Below are 25997 nucleotides of genomic sequence, written 5' to 3'. Positions count from 1 at the left end.
AATATTGTTAGAATATAATTTTTTAATATAATTTTTGTTTTGAAATTCAAAAGAATTAAATTGTTTATTGTATTTTGTATTAGAGTTTGAAAAAATTGTAATAATTAGATAAGATGAAATAAGATAATTTGTGCAACCAAACGAGACCTTAGTGGGTGCCAGACGTCTCGAGTTTGATTCTTGGAACGCCCCCATCCCCCATATTGAAAACAAATGCACTAACTCAAGTACAAATGTCATGCTTGCTTAGCCTTTATTTTTAAGTCCAGCTTCTTGAAGTGATCTGTCACCTGATCTGTTGCATAAAATATACATCCTCTCAGCTAGCATCATGTATATGTCGTGGTATACCTGATCCCAGCAGTTAAGATCTCATTTTTTATCCAAGCAAATTGAGAAGAACACATGCTTCATAAATAGAGGCTACAGTCATCCACAGGATCATTGAAATGTAAAAATTTATTCTTTGCACATGAAATATATTTGAAGTCTAAATGCAAAAACATATTCACAAAGATAAAAAGTTTCTGTTTTGGGAGGGCGGGGGGCGGTTAAGAATGAGAACTTCAAATACAGGCATTGACACTGAAGCATAACAAGAAACTAGCTTTTTGGTTACATTCATGATGGACGTTTGAAGATGATCACATGGGTGGTCCTTGCAGCCTCCTCCAAGTCATGTTCTAACCAAATGTCACGAATTTTTGTTCGGAGTATACTTGAATACTTCCATCACATGTCTCCTAAAGCCAGTCTAAAAGGATCAGCAACAAAACAAATTTCGGACAACTGCAGTTATCAAATTAGATGCCATCAGAAACCCAAACGTCTGCCGTTCCTTCTTTCCACACTCCCCATTTCCATCTAACTCCAGGACAAGCAGCTCTACACCTCCTGATAAGGTTGCAAGCAGTGAGAAAACCAACTTGATGGTAGATCATTAACACCATGGCCGACAAGTTGGTACATTTATCCAAAATAGAGAAAATGAATCGAAGTGTAAGCTCAATATCATACACTGTAATCAAATATGCAACAATTTCCTTCAAACCATTCATCCCAATTCTACCTTCCAAACCTCCTGAGCCAAAACTAGAAAGTGCCTCTGTCCAACCTCCAGCGCCCAAATTAAGATGGCTCAAATTTGGAAAAACATCAAACAGTGTATCAAGGCTAAATCCTGTCATTTTCAATTCAAACGAATCTAATGTGAGCTTCTTGACAGTTCTACCCCATGTGAACATGCAAATGAGACTATAAAGATTCACAGACTGAATCTGAAGGGTTTTCAAATGATGAAGGTCTTTTACTTCGAATTCATTTGCTTCCTCAAGGGAAAGGTGGAAATCAGATAACGAAGGGGTTTCAAGGACAAGAGACTGTGGTTTAATACACTTCAGTGTGAGATTGACAAGGTTGGGTGCCAATATAGCTAGAGAAAGTGGAGCATTTGACACTGTCCAATGACAGGTCTTAAGGTGCAGAAGATGAATCTTTGGCTTCTTAAGTCCTCCCACACCTATCAAATTCAGAGTTTCCAGAGAGGGGAAGCAATTGTTAACCTTGTTTAGGTCTTCATCATCCAGTCTTATGAACTCAAGTGTCAAGCTTGTGAGCGTAGGCATTGGATCCAGGCCATCCACTGACAGCCAAGCGTTCTTTACCTTTAGTTCGAGAAGAGTATGACCTACACATGCAAATACAAACATTAATGCCATTTGATCACCTTTGATATATATATATATATATATATATATGTATGTATATAAGATCACATGCAGCATGATTGAGTAAATGTAAAACTGAAGCTCAGGTATTCATTAAATTAAATAATAGATGGAAAATGAACTAGTACAGTCATATTCGAAACTCATATCTCTCAGCATCAACATCTTCCTTGCACACACAAGTTCACGAGCATACAATTCTAGATGGGGCATGCTTGATATTATATCCAATGCATGCATGATATTCAGCAGGATCATGCAAATTTTATGCTGTTGTTGTGTACATAAATAAAAAAAATCATATTTCGTAAAGTTATTGTTCATTATTTCTCTGACATCTTATGACTTAACTTCTATTTGTAATTCACAAATCTTTTTACAAGGTGAGATATATAATAATGTCTTGTTTCAGAAATTTTTTTTCGTCAATGTGGTATAGTGCAGACTCATAAAGCAATTGAAGGTCATGTAACGGTGACATTTACAACCTTATTATTCATTCGAATGCATTCACATAACAAGTGAAAACTCATTTCTCTCGATATTACAGTGAAATAATTGAATTAGGTCATTAATTTCTTTCTAATCCACAGAACAAACAAAAAACCATACTAAAATTACCAACAGGAATCTTATGCTAAATATGTAAATATCAATATAGCGCAACGTGTTTCATACACTGCCCTAATAATATAAAGCTATAAGCTCCTCTTATTAAAAAGTAAAGGAAGATTTCATAGGTACTTTTTCCTAGGAAAAAAAAAGAGGAAAAGCTCGTAGACATAGAACGTGTACACGGAACTCACAGCATGATGAAATCAGAGACAGAACCTCCGACTTTCTCCAGCAAGACTGAACCCAAAAGTCCGACAAAGATAAAGATTTCAATCCTCCGCCGATCTCCGGCAACCACTCCCTCACGAAGCTCACATCGGTGAGGTAAAGGTCGTCGAACTCGTCCTCGACGTCGTCATACGATATGCTTCCGAGAGACTTGTCCACGCCAATCGAGACAGATTCGAGGGTCCGAGAGTTGCGAACCAGGGTGCTGAAAACGGCCTTGAATGGCGTGACCAAGTGCTTCGTCTCGGGTGCACGAGACTTTAGGTAGCGCGACAAGGTGCAAATCAGGTGGACGGAGGCGACCTCGTAGGAGAGCGCGTTGAGGTTTTTCGAGACGAGCCGGCACCTAGCGAGCTCGGCCGAGTCGGCGAGTCGACCCAGGATTTCGACAATCAGAGGCGGTGGCAGCTCCTCCATGTAGAAAGAGAGCGAGCCCTCGGAGTTTGGAGTTGAAAGGGCGTGGCATTTGAACCTTCGGTATCGAGCATTATAGCATTGTCATTTACTTATCAAAATTATCATTAAATTTGATAAAAAATATATAATTTTATAAATTTAAAATTTTTTTAATCATAACTTTACATTGAATTCATCAAAATAATAATATAATATTATTTTTTTAATAAAAATATTTTTATTTTTTTTTCATATTTTATAATTATACTAATCATATATTGATTAATAATTTAATTTGATTCTTACATTATTATTACAAAACGATTAGAGATTAAATATAAATAAAAAAGATATTTAAAGATTAAAAGTGAATAAAAAATAGATTTGATGAATGAATAGTAAATCTTCAAATTTGAAGAAACTTATATATTTACTGTAACTCAAAGTTTTACATTTATCTATTTGACTAATCTAATACAATCTTATTTTAATGAAATTCATCAAATTTTATATTTAACTAAACTTTTGATAAAGCTAATACCAATGCTCACATCGTTATATCCATGAGTAAATGTAAAATCACTTTGTATTAAAGCAAAATTTTCATCTATGAGATAAAATAATAATTATTATTAATTTTTTATCTAATTTTTTATAGACTTTGCAATTAGAAGAAGAGCGTGCAATAATAACAACTTTATAATTTTATACTCAAAAACAGTTTGTAATGTCAATTTAATACAATAAAAATTTCTCTAAAATCATTATAATACAAATTTTTCTAAAAACATTACAATACAAATTCTTTCAAGATCATTACAATATAAATTCATTACAATAAAAAATTTTCCAAGAAAATCACAATACAAATTCCGGAATGCATCGGCCCTCGTTCATATGTAAAAATAAAGATGAAAATAAGAATCTGTTTCCTGGGATTTTTAACTACATCACAAAAGCAGAACTAAAATTTCTCACTGGCCTTGCAGTTGTTCCAACTTCCCTCTATAGTACTCAAGAAAATTTTTAACTACCCGGCCCTCGGTTAGAGAATTAGCTACCGTGTTTACACGCTCTTCTAAATGCGCGTGCTGTGTGTAATGCCCTGAACTTTTTAAAAACTGTCCCTGATTTTCACATAAATACCCAAAATGCCATTGCAAGTTCAATTTCGCCGCCGCCGCCGGTGGAGCTGTGGCCTGGGGGGGGGGGGGGGGGGGGGGGGGGGGGGGGGGGGGGGGGGGGGGGGGGGGGGGGGGGGGGGACTTCAGGATTCACACACGGAGGGATCGATGGGGAGGAGGATACTGAACGAAGCGTTAAGAGCGATGGTGAATGCGGAGCGGAGAGGAAAAGCAACGGTGGAGTTGAAGCCCATATCCACTGTCATGTCTTCTTTTCTAAAGATCATGAAAGATCGAGGTAAAAGCTATTATGGTTTTGCTCTTTTTGATTGCACGATCTGAATTTTTATCTATTTTCATATAGTCAATAGTTTTCTTCTTGTGGATCATTGGGTTTGCAATTTGTTTTCAATTCTCTAATTTGAGGAAAATTGTCGGGGTTTCATGGGCTTATCTTATCTATGGGACTTCAGCGCTTTTTCTTTTGATTTTTCCTCTGGTATTTTTCTTTGTATGAGGTCGAATGGGAATTCCCTTATGGTAATGTAAATTTGGCCGTCCAGGAATCACACACACACACACTTTTGAATATGAATTTTAGAGGATATTTGAGGGATCCCTTTCCAGTGTGTAGAATTTGAAATCTATGGCTATTACATTTAACAGTCTTTTGCTGTTTCTTTTTTGCGGAACTGTTCTTGCTGTTCCTGGAGCCATTTATGTAAGGATTGGGTGTTGTGTTTTCTTTGGACTTGTTATTAATCTTATATCAGGGAGGACAGTTCTATTTCAGAGTTTATGCTTCTCGTCATACTGGACAAGTGGGCATCACTGTGAGCTTATAAATAAAAAGATAGGATGAAAGGGGTTGTCTCTTTAAATGTCAAGATTTTTAATTGGCTATCATAAATGAAGGTGGGTGATTTTCTTCATATGTTTTAACATTTGTTATTTTTAAGTGAAAAGTTGGCATATGTTTTAAGATTTTTATTTGGTAACTTGTAGATATCTGTTTGTTCCAAGGGCCCCAAAAGGATTATTTCTGCATATAATTTTCTTTATGCACAAACCTCTATTGGTCGTATCGGTTAAACATCTTTAGCTGCTTAGATAAGGCCAGGCATTTGCTAATAGTTCTGTCACTTACATGCCTAGGGAAAGACACTTCGTAAGTTAAATTGAACCATTGTTTTCTAAACAAGAAAGCTCTGCAACTCACTTGGTTTGGAGTTGCTACTCTAGATGAGCATTTTCTATGATTTTGCTGGAGCACGGACAACGTATTCTACTGGTTTCTCTCTTTCAAGTTTTGAAAGGCAAAGGCAATGACTAACTTGTTCTTTCAGCATTTTCATTGGTTTGGTATACTTCAGGGTACATCAAGAATTTTCAGGTCTATGATCCACATAGGGTGGGGAGGATAACAGTTGAACTGCAAGGCAGGATTAATGATTGTCGGGCACTCACTTACAGACAGGATATCAAGGCAAGGGATATCGAAGGGTACAGAGTGCGAATGCTTCCAACACATCAGGTTTGTTAACATTGATAGTCCAGAATCTCTCATTAGCCCTATATCAGGCTTGGGGAAGAATGGCTTTTCGATATACTTTGTCTATAGGATCTTGTTTTCCAAAGGATGAACATTGCTTTCTTCAAACTCATCTCACAATTACCTCTCTTTCACTCTCTCTACGTGCAGTGGGGTTATGTTGTAATCACAACACCAGATGGTGTTTTGGATCATGAAGATGCTATTAAAAAGGAATGTGAGTGGACAGGTTCTGGGTTATTTCCATTAGACCCAAACCTTGTCTATTTCAATAGCTTGCCATGGAAAGATGGAAAGAGTTGCTCCATATGTAACAGCTTGCCTACGCAGGCAAGAATTGTTTGTTATCTTCCTTCTAATTCAGTCTCTAAATTTTTTATGTACCGATGAAGGAGATGATGGACAAACTTCTGTTTCTTCCTCTTCTTAAGTTTGTTGTTTGTTCAGTTATGGAACTAGGACATGTCAAATTAGATCTATGCAGAACATTTTTTGTTATTGTTTCAGAAAAATTTTTCTTAATTTGACAGTTCATATATGCTGAACCTGTAATCTATTCTCAATTTATGATTGTACTTTATATGGTTTGCATCCAAATGGTTTTCACTGCTAGATCAATCAACCCAGTAATATCTCTTGCTAAGGCCATTTATCTGTTCACATTTTTAGTCCTCATTTAATATTTATTCAGCCAGTCACTGTTGAGGGATGTGATCCTTATCACTGTTGGCTTGTGGCGTAAACCCCATTGTTGGATTGTTGGTTTCATTTGGAGAAGAGATTGCTTGGGTTACCGTGACTGCCACATGAGATGGTTAGCTTGAAACCATGGCCCCAAGAGGGAGGGAAGCCAATGCAAAAAGAGAAGGAAAGACAAACTAATTGATGGCACTCTGTAAAAGGTGCACAGTGGTTGTTCAAAATACTTGAATTCTAGGGCCTGCTTTCGATTGATTCACGCATTCATGATCGTTTTTTAAAGAAAAAGTAGCAGTTTAAGGCAAACCAGATTCTTGTCGAGACATTCGCTAACCTGGTAGGTCTGGGTGTCAACTTCATCTTTAACTTATTATCTCAATCAATTATTGATTGGATATACTACTTTTTTAACTTTTCATAAAAAGTTAAACATATCTCAACCTAACTTCATATATTCAAACACATCTCAATGAGATCTACAAAACACTTCGATTCTCAGATCATCTTAAATTACTTCAGCACCCAAACGTAGCCTAAAGGTTCTACTAAAGTTATGCCAACATGGTTCGCTTGCTCTTTGTCAAAGAAAACCGTTATTTTTTTTTTAAAAGATTTTAGACATAAGCTTCACAATTTGCATATCACTTAAAAATATGTGATTTTACTTTTATCCTCATAGTGTAGCACGACTCTTTTTTTTTTTTTTTTTCTATTTATCTTAAATTTTATCATTTTAATCAAGTGTGTTATATTTGAAGTAACTGTTCATTTAGTAGTTTATAAGTTATTTAAAATGAGTTATATTAATCCGTATAATTAGAAAAGTCAAAATTAGGGATAAAAAATAATGGTCACGACGGAGAGAGTTGGACTTGGCAAAATTACTCCATCCATGCCTGCGGCAAATCTGTTTTTGAAAGAAAAAAGAAGAGTTTTAACTCCAATAATTACAAAATAGAACCTGTAATCTGTTCATTTCTTAAACATAATTAATTAGTATTTAAGTTAGCCTCAAGGGTTGATTTTACAAAATGCTCGAGTGAAGATTTAGATAGTGAGTTGAAATGTAAATTTAAAGTTGAATAAAATATTATTAGAATATTATTTTTTTAAATTATTATTATTTTAAGAATTGAAAAAATTAAATTGTTTATTGTATTTTGTGTGAGAATTTAAAAAAGATTATAATGATTAAATGAGATGAAATGAATTGAGAGGTTTCTTGTATTCAAACCTAACTTGAGTGTCCGAAAGTGGTGATTGGCATGTGACAGAATAGTATATTTCTCTATTTTTTTAAGAGTAATGTTATACATCATACCATCATTCCACTATATAAGATATGACATATTTATTATCATTAGATGATAAAAAATCATCCAATAAATGATCATCTAGTGGTGATAAATATGTCACATCTTATATAGTGGAATGAAAATAGAACGGTGGTGTGATGTATGAAATTTTCATTTTTTTAGTGCTTAAAAAAAGTGTATTGTTCAGTCACGTGCTTCAGTCACCACTTAATAAGATCCATTTTAAAAAAACTGTTCATAATGAGGAGATAAAATTATTTTGGCCTCTCTCATGAAGCCGATGCTTATAGTGGGTATGCCATCTGAGCTCACGCCGGTGCTCGTGGCTGGCGGTGGTGGCAAAGAGTTTTTATGCATTTTTTGTGTTTTTGTATTTTTTTAATGTGTTTCTTTTTGCAGTTTTTATTTTTTATAATTAATATAAAAGAAATAGGCGATTGGAGTTGGTGTTCATAGCAACAGAGTCTCATACTCCTCCCTAGGAGGATAGAGGGGGTGAGTGCTTATCTTCTTTAGAAGAGGTGTTGTGTAATTCTTTTTTTACAGAACGTTTTTTCTGTTAAGAGAGAGTTTTTAAAAATTATGACAATGCTTGCCACAAAAAAATTTGTTTGCGGAGTGCCTTAGAGCAAATGTATATGTTGACTTATAATCTAAGATTTTATTATATTGATAATCACAGTTATAACTTCAGCTCAATAAATGAAATGAAATCTGTTTTGATAATTCAAAAAATAAAAATAAAAAATTGGATTCTCAGAAAAATAAAAAAGATTTAGCCCAAAGGCCCGTAATGATAAATGAATTAAAAAAAGAAAGTCATTTGTGCTTCAAATATGACGAGGTGCCCTAACCACGCCGAGCTCTTCGCCAAAGGCGCCGACGGCAACATCAACCTCGACAGCAGGCCGATACTCACTCCTCCAGTTTGGGAGTAAAAATTCAGACAAACAACCACACACTCGGTAAGCACCTCTATCTCTCTCGGACGTTCTACATTTGTATTGGTGTCTACTGAAACACACTCCAATAGCTGCGCTGATCTCCACTTCCGCCAGAATTCATGATCATTTCTATGGTATTTACTTTATAAAAAAAAAAAATTCTATAACCCGTATCTTCTTAGGGTTTGGAGGTTAACCCATATGGGTGTGATTGAACAATGGTGGTTTGTGCGTGAGCCAAGGTTTTTATTTAGTGAAATTTCGGTTAAGGGAACCTGTTTTGATTCGGTTTGCAGGTAATACGGGCTATATAGAGTTTCTGTAGACTAATTCATGAGACCTTGTTGGAGTCTTAACGTGCGAGTTAAATATGGCGGGTTGTCTTGATGTGTTAGAATAAACAAAATGATAATGAGTATATGATGAATTCAAAAGTTAAATCTTGTAATGAAGTTAACTTAACAATGCCGCCCATAGAATTTTTTTTTTTTTTTTTTCTAAGTTGGTTTTGGCCGGAATATGCATGGGACAGTCGCAAATAGTTAATTTCACAAACTGTTTGAAGCATTTTGAAGCTGGTTTTGTCTTCTAACTTACGAATCACTTGAACCTTGAAGCTTGTTGGATAGCGGGAATGCTTGTAAGCTAGTCATGCATTTTTTTTCTAGGAAGTCTTTAAATCTGTCCGGGTAGGTTACATAAAGAATTTTGACCTATAAGTTGATTGACACGTTATTTCTCTTGATTATTTAGTACCAGAATGAATTGGTTCTGTGAGACACCAAAGTAAACAATCACATTCCCAAAGTGGGATTGGGCTTTACAATAAAACTCACCTATTCATGGGTCCACTAAAAGCCTTACACGGCTATTCATGTTGCAAGAAACAATCAGAGGGAAGCTTGAAATTGACTGACCTTTTCAGGTTTAGCTCAAATGTGGATAGCGCTTTCTCTAGGTCATTACAAATGGCTTCAAAGCCCATTTCCAACTAGGTGTGTAGTTTGAGCCGTGCCACACCTACAATGGAATAGCCTGTCGAGAACATCATGGATTTAAGAGGGGAGATTGCAATACTGTGGATTGAGTATAAAAGGGTGATGGATGGGATCCCAAATTTCCCATATGGGAGGGTTCTAGCCTTTCATAATGATTCCAAGGGGCTTTGATTGTAACATTGACTACTTATTTTGGAGTATAGGTTCATATGTGACTCAGGCTTTCCTTGGGTCATTATATTTATGTTGTTTTAATTAGCACAAGTTTAGGACTGTTTTCATCTCGGATTATTTCAAAGATTAAGCTCTTCATATATGTCGTGTAGCGGCGTGTGTTGTAACTCTTAAAATTTTGGGTTTTTAATTATTATAGAAGGATTTTAATGTTGATTAGGGCTATGTGGATTTGTTGAAGGGAGTCATTTTTTTTAATAAGTAGGAAGAATCTCATTAAAAAGCACAAAAGGTTCAATCCAAGTACAACGAGAGAATAGTGAATGTTTGATTATTGGACTTAGTTAAGTTGTAAATATCTCTTATTATAGATTGATCTATTTTAAAGCCATGAAGGTGGATTTGAACATGGTATAGATGTTGATGATGTGTTGATTTTGACTTAGGTCCAAAGTGACTACTTTGCAATTTCAAGGAACATTTGCATTTGGATCAGTGTTGATGAAAGTGTAAGGCACACTTAAGCGCAAATGCTATATAGAGCCTAAGCGCAAAGTGTAAGTGTGCACTTGATTGAAGTAAAGTGCACATTTTTTAAAATGATGTATAATAAAGACAATCCATAAAAAACAGTAATGTGTGTTGATTGAAGTCTATTGTTTGGGAACTTACATGGCTCACAATATGTTTTCTCGGATTAATTTTATAATTAAAGTGACCTATCCAAAAGAATTTAATAATTAAATTGTCATTTTTTCCATCCCATAATTTTGTTAATTAGTGCGCGTTGTAACTCATCGTATTCTTTTCACGCTTTTTGAATGAGTGAGGATTCTTCTAGTCCAAATCTACAGCTAGAGAGTTCTCTGCGTTCGAATTGTTTAGATATTCTTTGAGTCTTGGAGATCTTTTTAGTAGATTTTATTTGAAAATTTCTTTAAAATTTTATTGACTAGTTGATTTTTAAATAAGGTTTATGAATTAGCAAGGAGTTCTTCTGCTCCAATTCTACAGCCAGAGTCCTCTGAGTTCGAGCTGGTTAGAGATTCCTTGAGTCTTGGAGATTTTTTTAGTTGCTTTTATTTGAAGTTTTCCTTAATATTTTATTGACAATTGGATTTTTAAATAAGGTTTACGGTGCTCTGACACAATATTTGAGAATTGAATTTTCAGACATTGATTTGGAAATTTTGTAATTTTTTCTTGTGAATATTTGTAAACAGGGGAAGGGCTAGTTTTAGCTGAAATTCTATCCTTTTGAGGTTTGGGACATTATATAAATAATGGGGGAAGCGAGGAAGGATGTTCTAGCATCTGTGCATTCCACGGTTTTCAAGGAGTCTGAAAATCTGGAAGGGAGTTGTGTTAAGATTGAGGGTTATGATTTCAATCAAGGAGTGGACTACTCTCAGCTTCTTAGGTCCATGGTCACCACGGGGTTTCAAGCCTCCAATTTGGGAGATGCCATCGAAGTCATTAATCAAATGGTTAGTTTTTTTTAAACATATACTACTTGGTTGATATGAAATCTACTCAAATATTACAAAGTTTTATTTTATTAAAGATATTTTGAATTGGATTGAAGCTAGATTGGAGGCTTGCTGATGAGATTGCAACAGACGATTGCAGTGAGGAAGAGAGGGATCTGTCATACAGAAAGTCCGTGAGATGCAAAGTTTTTCTGGGTTTTACATCAAATCTTATATCTTCTGGTGTGAGGGATGTCGTTCGCTATCTTGTCGAGCATCATATGGTAAGTAGACCTGGAAGGCTCTTTCATTATAAGTTTGATTTTCTTGGTTGCGAGGTATTAAAAGGATTTACATCAGTATCTCATCATATCTTTGTATTGTTTTCTTCTGTGTCAACTTTATCGATAGAAGTGTTCTCCTCTGATTGCAGGTTGATGTAGTGGTTACAACAACTGGTGGTATAGAAGAAGATCTTATAAAATGCCTTGCACCCACATATAAAGGTCAATTTTCTCTACCAGGAGCCTATTTACGCTCACAAGGGCTGAACCGCATTGGTAACTTGTTGGTTCCTAATAACAACTACTGCAAATTTGAGGACTGGATAATTCCAATTTTTGACCAGATGTTGAAGGAACAAATTGGAGAGGTAATTCTTTGATGCTGTTCTACTATGATTTGAGAATTTCAACTTAAATTCATTTGCTAGTTGTGACTTAAATTCATTTCTTTGTTGTTGCATAAAATTATCATATGATGTCTAAATCTATCATACTTGGATCTGGACTCTTGGGTTTGCTTCAAATCTGGCAGTCTCACATCTTTGGCGACTAAAAATATGAGGTTTTCAAAATGGATATGTCACTACCTGATATCTAGCTCAAGAATATTTCTTGGTATGTAACTGAAAAAAAGACAAAACTATTGCATAGGTTGTACTTCGTCGGTAATTATGGCACCAAAAAGTGGCTACAACAACATTGAAATGCTTGATGTTTTGTGGATCATTACAAATTTCGGTGGTTTATGTTATTTTGCTCAGCCACAGTCCCCTACCTACCCCAGGGCCCACAAGCAGGAAAAGGGTTCAGAGTTGTCTATTCATATCGAATGAGTGCTGATACTTATGTTTTGGTCTGCCAGCCCATGTATGCTTTATATTTGGGGTGTAAGGAGTTGGGTCCAGACCGGAAAACCGACCAGACCGGACCGAACTCCAGACCGGTCGGTCTCGGTTCCATAAATTGTGGACCGAAAAAATTCAGTCCAGTCTCGGGGTCTATAAATTTTGAACCGGACCACACCAGACCGAACTCCTATATATATTTTAAAAATATTTTTAATAATTTAATATATTATTTTTATATAGTAATTATATAAGTTAATGATGTAATTTTCATCTAATTTATTATCATTGACCATATAAAATATTTTTTTAATGAGTTAGTTACAAAATTCACATTAATCATTCAATTAATTTTAATTTAGTAATTTAAATAATTTTTTTTAATTAATTTATTTGGAAAAAAAGAAGAAAAAAAATAAAAAATAATTGGAATGGACTGAACGGACTGACCAGACCGGACCGATAGCTACCGGTCCGGTCCGGAGAAAATGATGGACTGAAAATTTCGGTCCATCACCCTCCCGGACCGGACCGGACCGGACTGATTTACACCCCTACTTTATATAAAGGATAAAAGTTTTACTATGTATTTTTCTTTTGTTCTTGCCTCTTGATGGAAAAGCCTTTTCTCACCCACTTTCTTGTTTATTGTGTACTGCCCGATGTGAATGTTTCCAGAGCTTCCTCACCTTTTTCCTTTTTGGTTTCACAGAACGTATTGTGGACGCCATCTAGGCTGATTGCTCGCTTGGGAAAAGAAATTAATAACAAGAGTTCATACCTCTACTGGGCGTACAAGGCAGGTGCCCATGGCTTAATATTTTGGGAGGAGGCTTCTTTCCAATATTCATAGGCACATTTTCATGCATGACAGAATTTGCAATCCAATTAGGAATGGCAACTCAAATTAAGTGAACAAAAGCTTTGTATGGAGGGGTTTTGGCTATTGTGTTTGGACTAAAGGGAAACGTTGTCGTAATTTTTTTATGGTATTCTAGTAGGTGTTAGAACTCCAATTAGTGATGGAGCATTTTGTACTTGCTAATTTAAAGGGCCTCAACACAATGCTTCTTTATTGGTAATATTGATTGTGTTTTGCTTTTCCTTTTTGATTATTTCCAGAACAACATCCCAGTTTACTGCCCAGGCCTAACAGATGGCTCGCTAGGGGACATGTTGTACTTCCATTCCTTTCGCAGCCCAGGTCTGGTCGTTGACATTGTGCAAGGTATTTATATCAGTTTTCAATGCTGCTGCATGCTTGTATTTCAATAGTTGAAAAATGAAACTACAATTGTTAGATTTTGTACAGACATTAGAGCCATTAATGGTGAAGCTGTCCATGCAAGTCCTAGGAAGACTGGCATGATAATTCTTGGAGGGGGCCTTCCCAAACATCACATTTGCAATGCCAATATGATGCGAAATGGTGCAGATTATGCTGTCTTCATCAATACTGCACAAGAGTTTGACGGGAGTGACTCTGGCGCTCGTCCTGATGAGGCCGTATCATGGGGGAAAATACGAGGTTCGGCTAAGACTGTTAAGGTATATCATTTTGTGTCTCATCATTTACTTTTGTTGCATTTCAGCTTTTCTTCTCTCTTATTTTAATTTTCTACAAGCACAAACCTGTAGAAGTTTGCTATCTTTCCTTGTACGCATGATTTTTATTCTTCGCCTTTTGATTGAACGACCAGGTGCATTGTGATGCAACCATTGCTTTCCCTCTACTGGTTGCAGAGACCTTCGCCTCGAAGGAGAAAGAATTTCTTATAGAATAAGGCTTCATAAAATTTGCCAAAGTGCAGATTCATTTATTGGTGCAAAATAACTGATCTTGACAGAACTCATAATTTGCTTGGAAAAAAAAAAAGGATCCAGCCAGCAGTCTAAGACAGGCTATTTCTCATAGGCACTAACAACCCCTGAAATGGGCAACTGCCTTGATATGGGATTGGGAGGGGAGCTTGGAGAAGCGAATATATATATATGGGTAGGAGTGGGCATTGAATTTCTGATTGTTTTCCCCTGAAACTTTTCTGATTGGGATTGTTCACCAAAATCTTGAAACTGAGTGAGCTTGCCTGCAGCAATTGTGGTCATGTTTGGCCGTTTTTGCACCTGAAAATTGAGCTTATATTTTCCTCCATATATGCACCATATATGTGAATGCTAAGTTAGATGACCATACTTTCTTCAGTAAAATCAAAGATAAAGAGTAGCAATGGCACTCTTGGGCATCGCTGGACTGTTGATCAAAATGTATCAATTAAATTATGCATTCTGAGAAAGATCAGTGTTGCTTCTGGTAAAAGAGAGAAAATTTAGAACTTTAATAGTAGCTCTCAACTTTTAAGAACAATGGATTCAAATCTGCTGCGTGGAGGAAAGAAGAGAAAAATTGAAAGTATTCAAATTCCCAAACTAGTAGTGATCATCTCTGCTCTCGTTCTATTTATTTTTCCCTCATCTTCCTCCCGTCATTTGCATTCATCTCTTTTGTCCTTGTCTCCAATTTTTGCCTATTAGATATATCTGCTCTTGTCTACTTCTTCCATGTACATGCACCCACCTTAAAATTGATAGTAGTGATTATAACTCTGAAACGGTGAGCTTCAGTTCCTCTGCAAACACTGCGTTGTGAGCTCCTTTACACATAATCTCTAACCATTCACTTCCCACTTTGACAAACATTTCACTCAACACACTCCCCATCCTTCTAATGCTGCCTTCATCTCCTTCCTCCCCCCATCCCTGTGAGAGGCTATAACAATCTCTCTCCCTTAAAGCATCTTGACTGCAAGGTGTGGGTAAAGGTCTCGTAATTTCTAAAGGGACTCCCATCTATTGTTTTTGTGCATAGCGCCGACCCATTTGATTAATACTTCAGTGGTGGCCTGATGGCTTAGTTTTTTGAGACGCCAGTCAACAATGGCTTTCAGCTCTGGCAAAACTTCTCCTTCGGCGCTCATTGGTGGCAACTTTGGTAAGGGGCAGATTTGGTCACCTAGCTTTTGTTTCAAGCAAGAGACGTGGAAAACTGGGTGGATCTGTGAGGTTGCTGGTAGATCCAGCCTATAGGCCACCTTCCCTAGGCGTTGGATCACTCTAAAGGGCCCATAGAACCTTGGTGAAAGCTGAGGTTTTGTCGAGCAACGATGGATTTTTGTCTGTAAGGCTGTAATCTGAGGTAAACCTAGTCCCCTTGGGCAAATTCTCTTTCAATCATTCTTCGATTTGCATAAAGTTGTTTCATTCTTGCTTGAGATGCCTCTAAGTTTTGTTTGAGCAATGCCTTGATTTGATCTCTTGTACTTAATAAGCTGTCCACTGCGTCATTTGATGAAGTGCCTGGTATGTAGGTGGTGAGTTTTGGAGGGTTATACCCGTAGAGAGCTTTAAATGGTGATATCTTAGTTGATGTGTGATATGAAGTATTATACCAAAATTCTGTCATAGAAAACCATAAGGCCCAACTTTTAGGCTTGGCCCCTGTGTAGCACCTGAGATACCCTTCCAAAGTTTTGTTAAGTGTCTCAGTCTGTCTATCTGTTTTTGGGTGATAGGCTGAGCTGTAGTTCAGGGTAGAGACCTGTAACTCAAATAATGTTTTCCAAAAAGAGCTTAGGAAAATGGGGTCTCGATCTGAGACTATGGTCTTAAGGAGACCATGAAGCTTGAAAACCTATTTAAAAAAAAAAAAATTGAGCCTCCCTAGCAGTTGTGTATGAGTGAGACAAAGCTACAAAATGACCATATTTGGTCAATCGATCCACCACTACTAGTATCGCACTAGCTCCCTATGAAACTGGCAAGCTTTCCACAAAGTCAAGGGAAATTGCCTCCCAAGCTTGCCCTGGTATGGGGAGGGGCTGCAGGAGACCTAGGGACAAAACAGTCTCAGTTTTGTTAACTTGGCAAACATCACACTCCCTTACTGCCTTCTTGATGTCTTTCTTTATTCCCTTAAAAAAAAAAAAAATCCCCTTTTGCCCTTTTATAGGTTTTAAGAAAACCTGAGTATCCAGCATGAGAGTTCTCATGTATAAACGTTAGGACCTTGCCCTTGAAGGCAGACTGTAGATCCACAAGGATTCTTCCTTTTTTTAATATCAACCCTTGCTGAAAGGAGTAACCCTTAGGTACATCCTAGTTTATCTGAAACTTGGTCAAGAGCTCTTGTAGCTCCAGTGAGGTGGCATAGCTGTTCTTGAGCTCATCAATCCATAGGGGTGTAGGGAAAGTAATAACTGCCAGAGACCCTTATGTGATCTGATCAGACTCATGCTTCCTGGATAGGGCATCTGCCACTTTGTTTTCCTTCCCTCTTTTGTACTCAATGTTGAAATCATAACCCATGAGTTTAGTAACCCATTTATGTTGGACAATAGTGCCCACTTTTTGCTCCAATAGAAACTTGAAGGACTATTGGTCAGTTTTGATAGTAAAGGCCTGGCTCAATAAATAGGGCCTCCATTTTTTAACTATCGTAACAAGGGCTAAGAGTTCCTTCTCGTATATATATAGGGCTAAAGCCCTCCCTTTCAGAGCCTTGCTTAAAAAAGTTATTGGTTGCCCCATTTGCATTAGGACAATCCCTATAACCCCACCACTTGCATCGCATTCTAGAGTGAAAGTTAGTGAAAAATCTGGTAGCCTCAATACTGGTGGTGACGTCACTGCAGATTTAAGTTCTAGAAAGGCCTTAGCAGCCCTGTCATTCCATACAAATGAGTTAATTTTTAACAATTCAGTGAGTGGTGATGCAATAAGCCCATATCCTTTGATGAACTTGCAGTAATAACCTGTTAGACCCAAGAATCCTCTCAAGGATTTAGTTTTCTTAGGCATTGGCCAGTCCAAATAGCTGCCACCTTCTTGGGGTCAACCTTAACCCCTTCGCCAGTCACAATGTGTCCCAAATACTCAACCTTATTATCTATTAGTTGTAAAATGAGTCTCTTCCCCTTGTGAAATATATTCAACAAAAACTTATATTCTTCATCAGCAAAAGTAGTTTCACTTAGCTGCATTCCCCTCAACCCTACCATTTTACTCTTCCACTGGAATTTCATATTTAGACTTGAAAAGTCCCATGTAATGGGTCCTAATCCCTTCAGCCATTGTACTCCCAATACATCATCACAACCAACTAATGATAACACATGAAATGAGGGACAGAAACTGGTACCTTGTATGGTTGTTACAATACTGCTGCAACTGCCTTTACTTTGCAGGATCTCCCCGTTTGCCACCTTGACCTTGAGTTGTCTAGACTCATCCATAAGCAAGTTGTTTTTTTACACAATTGAAGGATCGATGAAGTTGCAAGTACTTCCTGAATCCACCAAAATGACCACCATAGAAGTGCCAATTTTTCCCCATAACCTCATTGTATTAGGGTAGGGAGTACCAGTTAAGGCATTGATTGACATTTTTGGGTTGTTCTCTAGCACATGGTTAGACCCATTTTCTTTTGAATCATTTGAATCATAAAAACCTCATCTCCTTTCTCTTCAGATTTATCCTTTGTACCCTAAAGGAAATAAATCTTAGGAGACTTTCATATATGAGAGGGGTTCCATTTCTCCTCATAGTAGTAACACAACCCCTTCTTCCGTTTTCCATCCATTTGCATAGATTAAATATTTTTGGTAGGTACTGCTGGTTTATTTACTCTGTTATATGCTTCACCAGCGGATCCCCCTTGACCACCATTGAATGTTGATGCACTGCCCTTGTCCCCCCATGTTCTTGATGCCCTTCTTGAGCTAATCATGTATTCTTCTTGAATCCTTGCAAGGCCAAATGTTGCATTCAAGTTTATAGGATTGAACATGTGAAGGGGAAACCTAATCTTATCTTTGAGTCCATTGAGGAAGTAGCTCTGCTTGTGGGAGTTTGGAAGTCTTTTCAGCTTGTTGGATAGGGCTTCAAACTTGCCTTGTAATATGCTACTGTAGTGGTCTGTTTTAGCCTTGTGATGGCCTCCATGGGGTCATCATAAGCTGTGGGGCCAAATCTCAGTTGAAGGGCTTGTGTGAAAGTCTGCCAGCATGTGAACTGACCAGTATCGACAACATCCTGATACCAAACGAGGGCCTCACCATTCATGTAGTAGGAAGCCATGAGGAGCCGTTAAGGAGCAGGTGTTTGATGAAATTCAAAGTAGTGTGAAGCCTTGAAGATCCACCCCGTCAGGTCCTTTCCATCAAAGTGAGGAAAATCCAACTTAATTCCTCTAAGCAGTGGCCTGCGATTATCAAGATGTTCTTGTTCTACTTCCAAGTATAGATCTCTGGTAACAAGTTGATTCTAGATCTAATTTTGGGTAGCCATCATGGTGCGCATCATATTATTCATCTGGCGCATTTGATCTCGCAGCTCCTGAATACTTTGATCATGGTAGGGGTGATACTCGCCCCCTACGGGGCGGGGCCACCCTTCCCCAGCCCCCCGCCCCCTCATGGACGGGGGTGGGGTACCCCGTCCGCTGGCCGGGGTGCGGGGGTGGGCCTCCATCCGTCCGCACCCCCGCATCCCCCTACTGGGCTTAGGCCTAGTACAGTTTTTTGGGTCCTAAATGGTCTAGAATCGGTTTTTGGGCCACTTTGAATCCATAATTTAACTTAAAAAATATATAGATTTAAAAACTGAAAAAAATAATCTATATATATAGATTGAACTATTAAGTAGATATTAACTTTCAAATATTAACTAATTAAGTAATAATTATCACTAAGGCACTAAGCTAAAATAAGTAGTTTACAATTGTAAAAATTAAGAGAACTAATAAACTATTACACTATTACAAACTCCTCTAAAAAAAAAAATATTACAAATTGTACAATTAACTATTGTAGCAACATTACAATTAATTGTAAATTAACAAAATTATAATTTTTCAATTTGATCAATTTGATTTTGGGGTGGAGCCGTAGCGGTGAGTTCACTCAGTGGTGAGTTGTGACTGTTGTCGACTGCTGTGAGACTGAAAATCAAGATTATAAAAATTAATAAGTTATAAAACTTGAAATATTAATAAGTTAAAAATAAAACAAATTAGAATTAAAAGGTTATAAAGATGAAACAAAATTTTAAATGCAAAAAACAATTAAGGGAGAAATTGTGCAAACCATGGCAATGGTGGGTCCAATACAAAGTCATACTGCATTGGAGGTAGCCGTAAACGCCGTCTCATGTATCACTATAAGTATTAAATTTGAAATCAAATTAATGAATACCAATTGAATTAAAATAAATAAATTAAAATAAATACTAGATCCAGGCTGATCATCACCCTCCTCCTCGACGTCGGCCTCCTCATACTCAAGAACATCCGGAACATGAATTGGAGTTCTCTTGATCCAATTATGTGTGCAAATCAAAACCTCCACAGTGGTAGGAGCTAATGAACTCCGAAATGAATATAATACACGCCCTCCGATGCTAAATGCTGACTCTGAGGCTACGGTGCTAATAGGGATGGCCAAAAGTGTGCGGGCTATCTCTCCAAGGATGAGATACTTCACGGCATTCACCTTCCACCAACTTAATATATCGAAATCTCGTGAAAATAGTAGAATCTCTACTGCTAAGTATCTGTCTATCTTTGACTGAGCCTCTACAGAACTTCGGAGGAAAGGGGTCTGCTCATACCTCTCACCTCACTCCAATCTATGTCTTTTTCCAACCTCGACTTCAGGAAACTATGAGCATGAGGCTGAGGGGGTAGGTGTAGGTGCTGTAATATTACCACCCCACAGGGTGGAAAACTCATCAAATAATCTACCAAGGGTTTCCCGAACCCTTGTTGCAATAAGCTCCCCCATACTTGCCCGTACACAAGACCCAATCCAAATATCATGCCATCCAATTTATATCTCGGGTCAAAGACGACATCTACATATAACAAAATATTAGCTCTAGTTAAATCTCCCCAATAATTGTCGTACTTTGTCCTCATAATCAATGCCATCTCCCGCAGCCTAATGTGACCACCCGTGACCATGTCATCTAATTCTTCTTTTATCCTACATATTTGCTGACATACAACATTGGATGTAGGGTACAAAGTTCCAGATAGCCTCGTGGTGACATTGTAAAAAAGCCTCAAAAACTCTACAAAAATAGCTACAATTCCCCAATCCCCCGCGATCATCAAAATATTTAACATATTGGATATATTCGTCACCCAATAATGCAAATGCCAACTTATATTCTTGGGCCGCCTCCAACATAAAAAATGTTGAGTTCCATCGTGTAGGCATATCAGTACAAAGGCCCTTCTTAGATGTTAGGCCCGCAGATCTCGCAGCAACCTTGAATTTCTCCAACCTCGAAGGAGAAGTTCTCACCCATCTCACAGCAGTCCTAACCCGAGCAATCGAGTCATGAAGATCCCTCAAACCATTAATGAAAATCAGATTCAGAATATGTGCCACACATCTCACATGCAGACACTCACCACCCATGAGTGTCTTATTTGTCTCTCTAAGATAGGTCTTCAGATGTCCCAATGTAACATTATTAGACGATGCATTATCGACTGTGACTGTAACAACTCGGGTCAACCTCCACTCCTTTATTGCAGCCTCCAAAGCCTTCCCAATTGTCTCACCCTTATGATCGGTGATTTTACAAAATTTTATAATTTTCTTTTGCAATGTCCAATGACAATCAATAAAATACACCGTCAATGACATATAATTAAAATTTTGGATCGATGTCCAAGTGTCAGTGGTGAGACAAACAAATTGATCCGCCAATTGACCCCTCAACTTCTCCTTTTCAATGTAAAAATATTTTTTAACATCCTTTGCCACCGTGTGGCGAGAAGGAATATTAAACCTTGGTTCCAAGTAGCGAGAATACGTTTGGAACCCGCCTTTCCCATCAACAAGTTGAAAATGTAGCTCGTCCATGATGACCATACAAGCTAGATGTCTTCTACACTCATCGGGATTATACTTAGTACACCCCCTCAAAGTTGCACCCCCACTAGTCCCATCCGTCATTTTTTGAATTCCAATTTCTAGCCTAGATTGGTTTTTCTCTTGTAATAATCTTAATATTGGACTTTTTTTGCATTGCTCTTCTAAGTGCATCTTTAATTGTGAGGTGCCATGTTTCTTATAGTGACATCCATAAATTTTTCCACAATGGTTACACTTGACTTGGGGGTTACTTGGGTTATCATCCTCTAGTTTGGTGAAATGACTCCAAACTATTGAAGCAGGTTTCTTGCTGGGCTTGGGGGCGGGGCAAGGTGCCGTAGGGCTAGGGGTAGGGGTATGAGTAGTAGGGGTAGGTGTAGGTGTAAGGGTAGGGGTGCCCTCGGCCTAGAAAGGAGAGCTCGCACTAGAATCTACTAGCATATCCATGAACTCAAGCAAACAAGAAATCTGAAATTATAGAAACATAGCAATATACCAAACAATTAACATCCTTATGATCTTTAATTTCGGACACGATAAAAAAAATAAAAAATATCATGATTGAATGGATCATAACTACTACGAAAACACGATAAAAAAAATAAAAAAATATTGAGTACTTTGATTATATATGTAGTTAAGTATATTAACAAGATAGTTTCTTAGACTTGAAAGACTATAAACATAACAACTATATAATGAACATAAAAAAAAGTAGAATAAAAAAAAGTATCACTTGACATTCATATATATATATATATATATATATATATATTTCATCTTAATTAATGAATTATTCTATACATCAGCCTATAGCCGCAGCACACCTCACATGATATTTTTTTTTTTCTTTTTACCGCAGCACATGAGGTGTGCTGTCATGTATTGTGGCTATAGGCTGATGTAAACATTAATCCTTAATTAATTATATTGTATTTCAAAATACCCTAGTGCATTCTAATTTTTTTTTTTTTTTGTTCAATTTGGTAGGGAATATGAAATTCTGTTTTTAAATGCAATGCAAATTTAGGGTGAAATATTCTCATATGAAACCAATCACATAGTTCCCTAACAAATTAAAGCCTAAGGAAACCTCACTTTCACATTCATCAGCAAATCCAGGGTCTCAAGGAAATAAACCACTGCATAGCAATTTTTTTCTTTCAAACTCCTAAATTAATTTAAGGTTTTGGATTGGAGCTCTAAATTAATTTAGGGTTCCAATCCGAATTAATTAGACACAAATAATATCATGATTCACACACATTACATAATGCAAAAAAAAAAAAAAAAAAAACAACAAAAAACAAAAACAAACGGACGGGACTCACCCCTAAATCCAAAGTTCAAACCACATGCACAATCTAAGCTCCACAGCACACAATTCACAAAATCTCATCCTCCATCTCCCATAAATCCCATCCTTTCTCCAATCTCCATTAAATATATAAATCACAAAAAAAAATTAAATTTTGAATTTAGGTTTCTTACCTTCGGACCTTTGGTGACTGAGATGAAGAGAGAGGGACCGGGTGCGAGTCGTGCGACGACAATGGTGACGGGGACGGCGATGCAGAGAGAGGGACCGGGTGCAAGACGCCGGGAACTTAGAGAGAGGGAGAGATTGAGAGCGAGGGAGAAGAGAGCGAGGGAGAAGTGAGAGGGTCGTCTAGGGAGATGAAGGCTCGGGAGGGGGGCCGGGGGTGGGTTTTGATATAAACCCGGAGGTAGACCCAGATGCGGGCGGGTGGCCCTGCCCCCCCCCCCCCCCACCCCAATCTGCCAGACGGGGTGATCCGCCCCACCTCACAGGGGCAGGGCGAAAGCCAAGCGGGGCAGGGCAGCGGGGGCGGGACCCCGCTGCCCACCCCTAGATCATGGTGAGCAAGCATTTTTTGTTGTTATTGTTTGTTGGACATTGTATTTTATGCCATTAGAATTGTGGGTTCTAGATACCAATTGTAAGGGTTCTCTTCTGTTTGTGTAAATGTAAAGGAAATGTGAAATGTGATTGCAGTGTATAGTAAAAGGGACGGAAGTAATGATAAGTGCTAGATGAAATGGTAGAGATGAAAAATCAGAATTGCATTAGGGTTCTTTAAGGGAATCCCTTAACCTCCCAAATAGTGTCAATTCTTAAAATGTTCCAAATGATTCTTTCAGTGCCTTTCTGGTCTACATATCCATGCAGGGATAACCAATTGATCTAATAGCAGTGCGGCACATGTAAAGTAGTAACTGAATTGTAAAACAAACAGTAAATAAAAGCAGTAAAACGACAGACTCTAAACAACAGGACTTTATTTAAGCTTGGGCCCAAAACGACGCCGTTGCTTGTTGGCTCTGAAACGGTGAGCTTCAGTTCCTCTTCAAACACTGCGTTGCGAGCTCCCTTACACATAATCCCTAACCTTCCACTTTCCACTTCGACGAACACTTCACTCGACACACTCCCCCATCCTTTTGGTGCTCCCTTCATCTCCTTCCTTCACCCATCCCAGTGAGAGGCCATAACACTGACTATATTCTAGCAAATTCGCCTGCAGATGAGCATGCCATCACCCACAGAAGCATGAGATATTTCAACACGAGAGTCAGCAGCGACGAAACTGTTAAACTCAATTGTAATCTTTGTCGAGGCTCTTTTCTTTTCTGGAATAGCCTCTTCAGGAGCAGCAACGTTTCCTCCCCACAACGAGTTATCATAGACAATCAGCCCCCCAACCTTAACCAGTTTCAACAGCCTCTCATGGTAACTCCAGTAATTGTTCTTGTCCGCATCAACAAAAGCAAAGTCAAAACTCCCTTCATTCTTTAGCTGCATTAATCATGAGATATATATATATATATGTAGAGAGAGAGAGAGAGAGAGAGAGAGAGAGAATCCTTCAGATATGTTGATGAAAACAGGAAAAACGATTTTCAGGTGAAGCTCAGATGAAAACAGCAAATAGGCAAAACTTACGTCTTGTGTAAGATCATCAAGAACCGGTAAAGCTTGTGACTCGATAAAGTTAATCTTGTGTTCAACGGCAGCTTTTTCTATAAATGGCAACCCTATCTCGTAGGCTTTCCGATCGGGATCTACAGCTGTAATCTGCAATATTTTGAGATTGAAGCACGGATCATACAAATTACAAACTAGACAAATATATAAATGAATACAGGATAAGTGGTATTAGTTTAGCACGTTCACAAATTAATAATTAAGATCTAATTTATAATAAAAAATATACTATATTAAATTACGTCAGTTTAAAATTTAATATTTTTTTGTAAATCAAATATTTCTTTAAATATATAGAAAGGCTACATAAAAGTTTAGAAAAGATAAGTTTCATTCAATTCATTTGAAAATATATGAAGCCCATGCACTATTACAAAATAATCTTTTTTAATTAGATCTCATTTTTTTCAAAGGTTCTGTACAAGATTTGCATTATCTAAACCAACGCAAATCATTACATATATATATATAAAATTTAATAGCTATGCAAACCTGGCCATCATGAGGTAAGGAAAGAGCAGTGAGGAGAAGAGAGTATCCAGTGAAGACCCCAATTTCAATGGTCTTCTTTGCGTTCATTAACTTCAAGAGCATAGCCATTAACTGACCTGCATCTGGTGATGCGCCCAGAAATGCACTGCATAATATAATATGTTTGTTCACCAGCCTATTATATATTTCATGTAGTCACTCATGCAAGTGTAAAATACGATGACCCGGCCAGCTTTCTTTGCTCTTTTTTTTTTTCTTTTTTTTTTTCTTTTAAATTAAATTATGTCACGTGGATGGTGTGCAGTATAAAGGTATTCAAATAGAATTATTTATCCTCTTTTATGTCTATCTTTTACTTGTTTTCAAAAAGTCAAATAAATATTCTTTAAAATTATTTTTTGCTTTTTTATACATTTTATTTTAATTTTTTGATATATATATATGTATATATGTATGAAGCTTAATTAATAGGATAGGATCATAGAACAATTACAAAGGGTGTTTTGCAGTAGCTTCCCTCAGCTCCTTGAGAGGCTGTGGTTCTCTTGGGAACACACTAGTGGCTAGTATATACTGCCAGATCATGATTAGTGCAAAATTATTAGATCGATCAAACGTCATTATATTATAAATTAACAAATAATTAGCAGCTAAAGTTGAAAAAAAGAAAAAGAAAAAGAAAAGAAAAAAAGATAATTATGGAAGTACCTCCATTAAATCCTCACTTTGCAATATTACATGGCTTTTCATCCCCAATTTTTGCTTTGTTTTGTTTTCCATTTGGGACGCTGATGTTACCTGAACATGCAAATTAGAGTTGCTATAAATAATTAGAACATGACTCATCTTCAATCTTTATAATTTTGTAGTACTGGTACTCTCTCTCTCTCTCTCTCTCTCTCTCTCTCTATATATATATATATATATATATATATATATTCATGCTAAAAAGATTCATAATTATTATACAAACACTAGGAAAACTAAAATGCTACTAATTTAAATTAAAATGAGTAATCTGATGAAACATATTATTTATTCTTTTAAAAACTAAAATCCTATATATAGTTTTATGAGTTATTTAATTATATATATTATATATTTTTATAGGAATTATATATATTATTTGAATTTCATTTAATAGTAACTTAAATGGGGAGTGGAGAATGTCATGTCTTTATAGCACTC

At 37.1% G+C, this 25997-nt stretch overlaps 4 protein-coding genes across 7 annotated transcripts; 2 read left to right on the top strand and 2 right to left on the bottom strand.

Moving 5' to 3' along the window:
* Positions 1-441: 441 nt before the first annotated feature.
* On the bottom strand, positions 442-3041 carry LOC121251020 (F-box/LRR-repeat protein At4g29420). Its single transcript, XM_041150311.1, has 2 exons — positions 2534-3041; positions 442-1687 (listed from the first exon to the last, which is right to left on the bottom strand). Exons 1-2 carry the CDS (start codon positions 2985-2987, stop codon positions 804-806), a joined length of 1338 nt encoding a protein of 445 aa, XP_041006245.1. The 5' UTR covers positions 2988-3041; the 3' UTR covers positions 442-803.
* A 1161-nt stretch (positions 3042-4202) lies between these two features.
* LOC121251019 (40S ribosomal protein S15a-5-like) lies at positions 4203-6205 on the top strand. The gene is given in 4 exon segments (XM_041150310.1): positions 4203-4388; positions 5464-5624; positions 5793-5849; positions 5851-6205. Coding segments are annotated over 4 exon segments (390 nt in total). The 5' UTR covers positions 4203-4258; the 3' UTR covers positions 5893-6205.
* A 2212-nt stretch (positions 6206-8417) lies between these two features.
* LOC121251018 (deoxyhypusine synthase-like) lies at positions 8418-14523 on the top strand. Of its 4 annotated transcripts, XM_041150307.1 has the most exons (9): positions 8418-8622; positions 10746-10811; positions 10997-11260; positions 11359-11526; positions 11676-11894; positions 13084-13170; positions 13494-13599; positions 13684-13919; positions 14072-14523. In XM_041150307.1, exons 3-9 carry the CDS (start codon positions 11057-11059, stop codon positions 14153-14155), a joined length of 1104 nt encoding a protein of 367 aa, XP_041006241.1. In that variant the 5' UTR covers positions 8418-8622; positions 10746-10811; positions 10997-11056; the 3' UTR covers positions 14156-14523. The 4 variants fall into 4 exon arrangements, with proteins under 4 accessions (XP_041006241.1, XP_041006240.1, XP_041006243.1 ...); XM_041150306.1 differs by lacking the exon at positions 10746-10811; XM_041150309.1 differs by lacking the exons at positions 8418-8622; positions 10746-10811 and having other exon boundaries at positions 11119-11260; positions 11393-11526.
* Positions 14524-23837: 9314 nt separating this feature from the next.
* Positions 23838-25589, bottom strand: LOC121250673 (probable caffeoyl-CoA O-methyltransferase At4g26220). The gene is made up of 5 exons (XM_041149857.1): positions 25518-25589; positions 25303-25382; positions 24810-24954; positions 24276-24407; positions 23838-24128 (listed from the first exon to the last, which is right to left on the bottom strand). The coding sequence occupies exons 1-5, from the start codon at positions 25587-25589 to the stop codon at positions 23838-23840; spliced, it is 720 nt and encodes a 239-aa protein (XP_041005791.1).
* Positions 25590-25997: the final 408 nt, after the last annotated feature.

Source organism: Juglans microcarpa x Juglans regia, chromosome 2D, assembly GCF_004785595.1.
Source record: "Juglans microcarpa x Juglans regia isolate MS1-56 chromosome 2D, Jm3101_v1.0, whole genome shotgun sequence".
Classification (NCBI taxonomy): Eukaryota; Viridiplantae; Streptophyta; class Magnoliopsida; order Fagales; family Juglandaceae; genus Juglans; species Juglans microcarpa x Juglans regia.
Note: the sequence above shows the minus strand (reverse complement) of the source record. Positions and strands in the feature narration are given on the sequence as shown.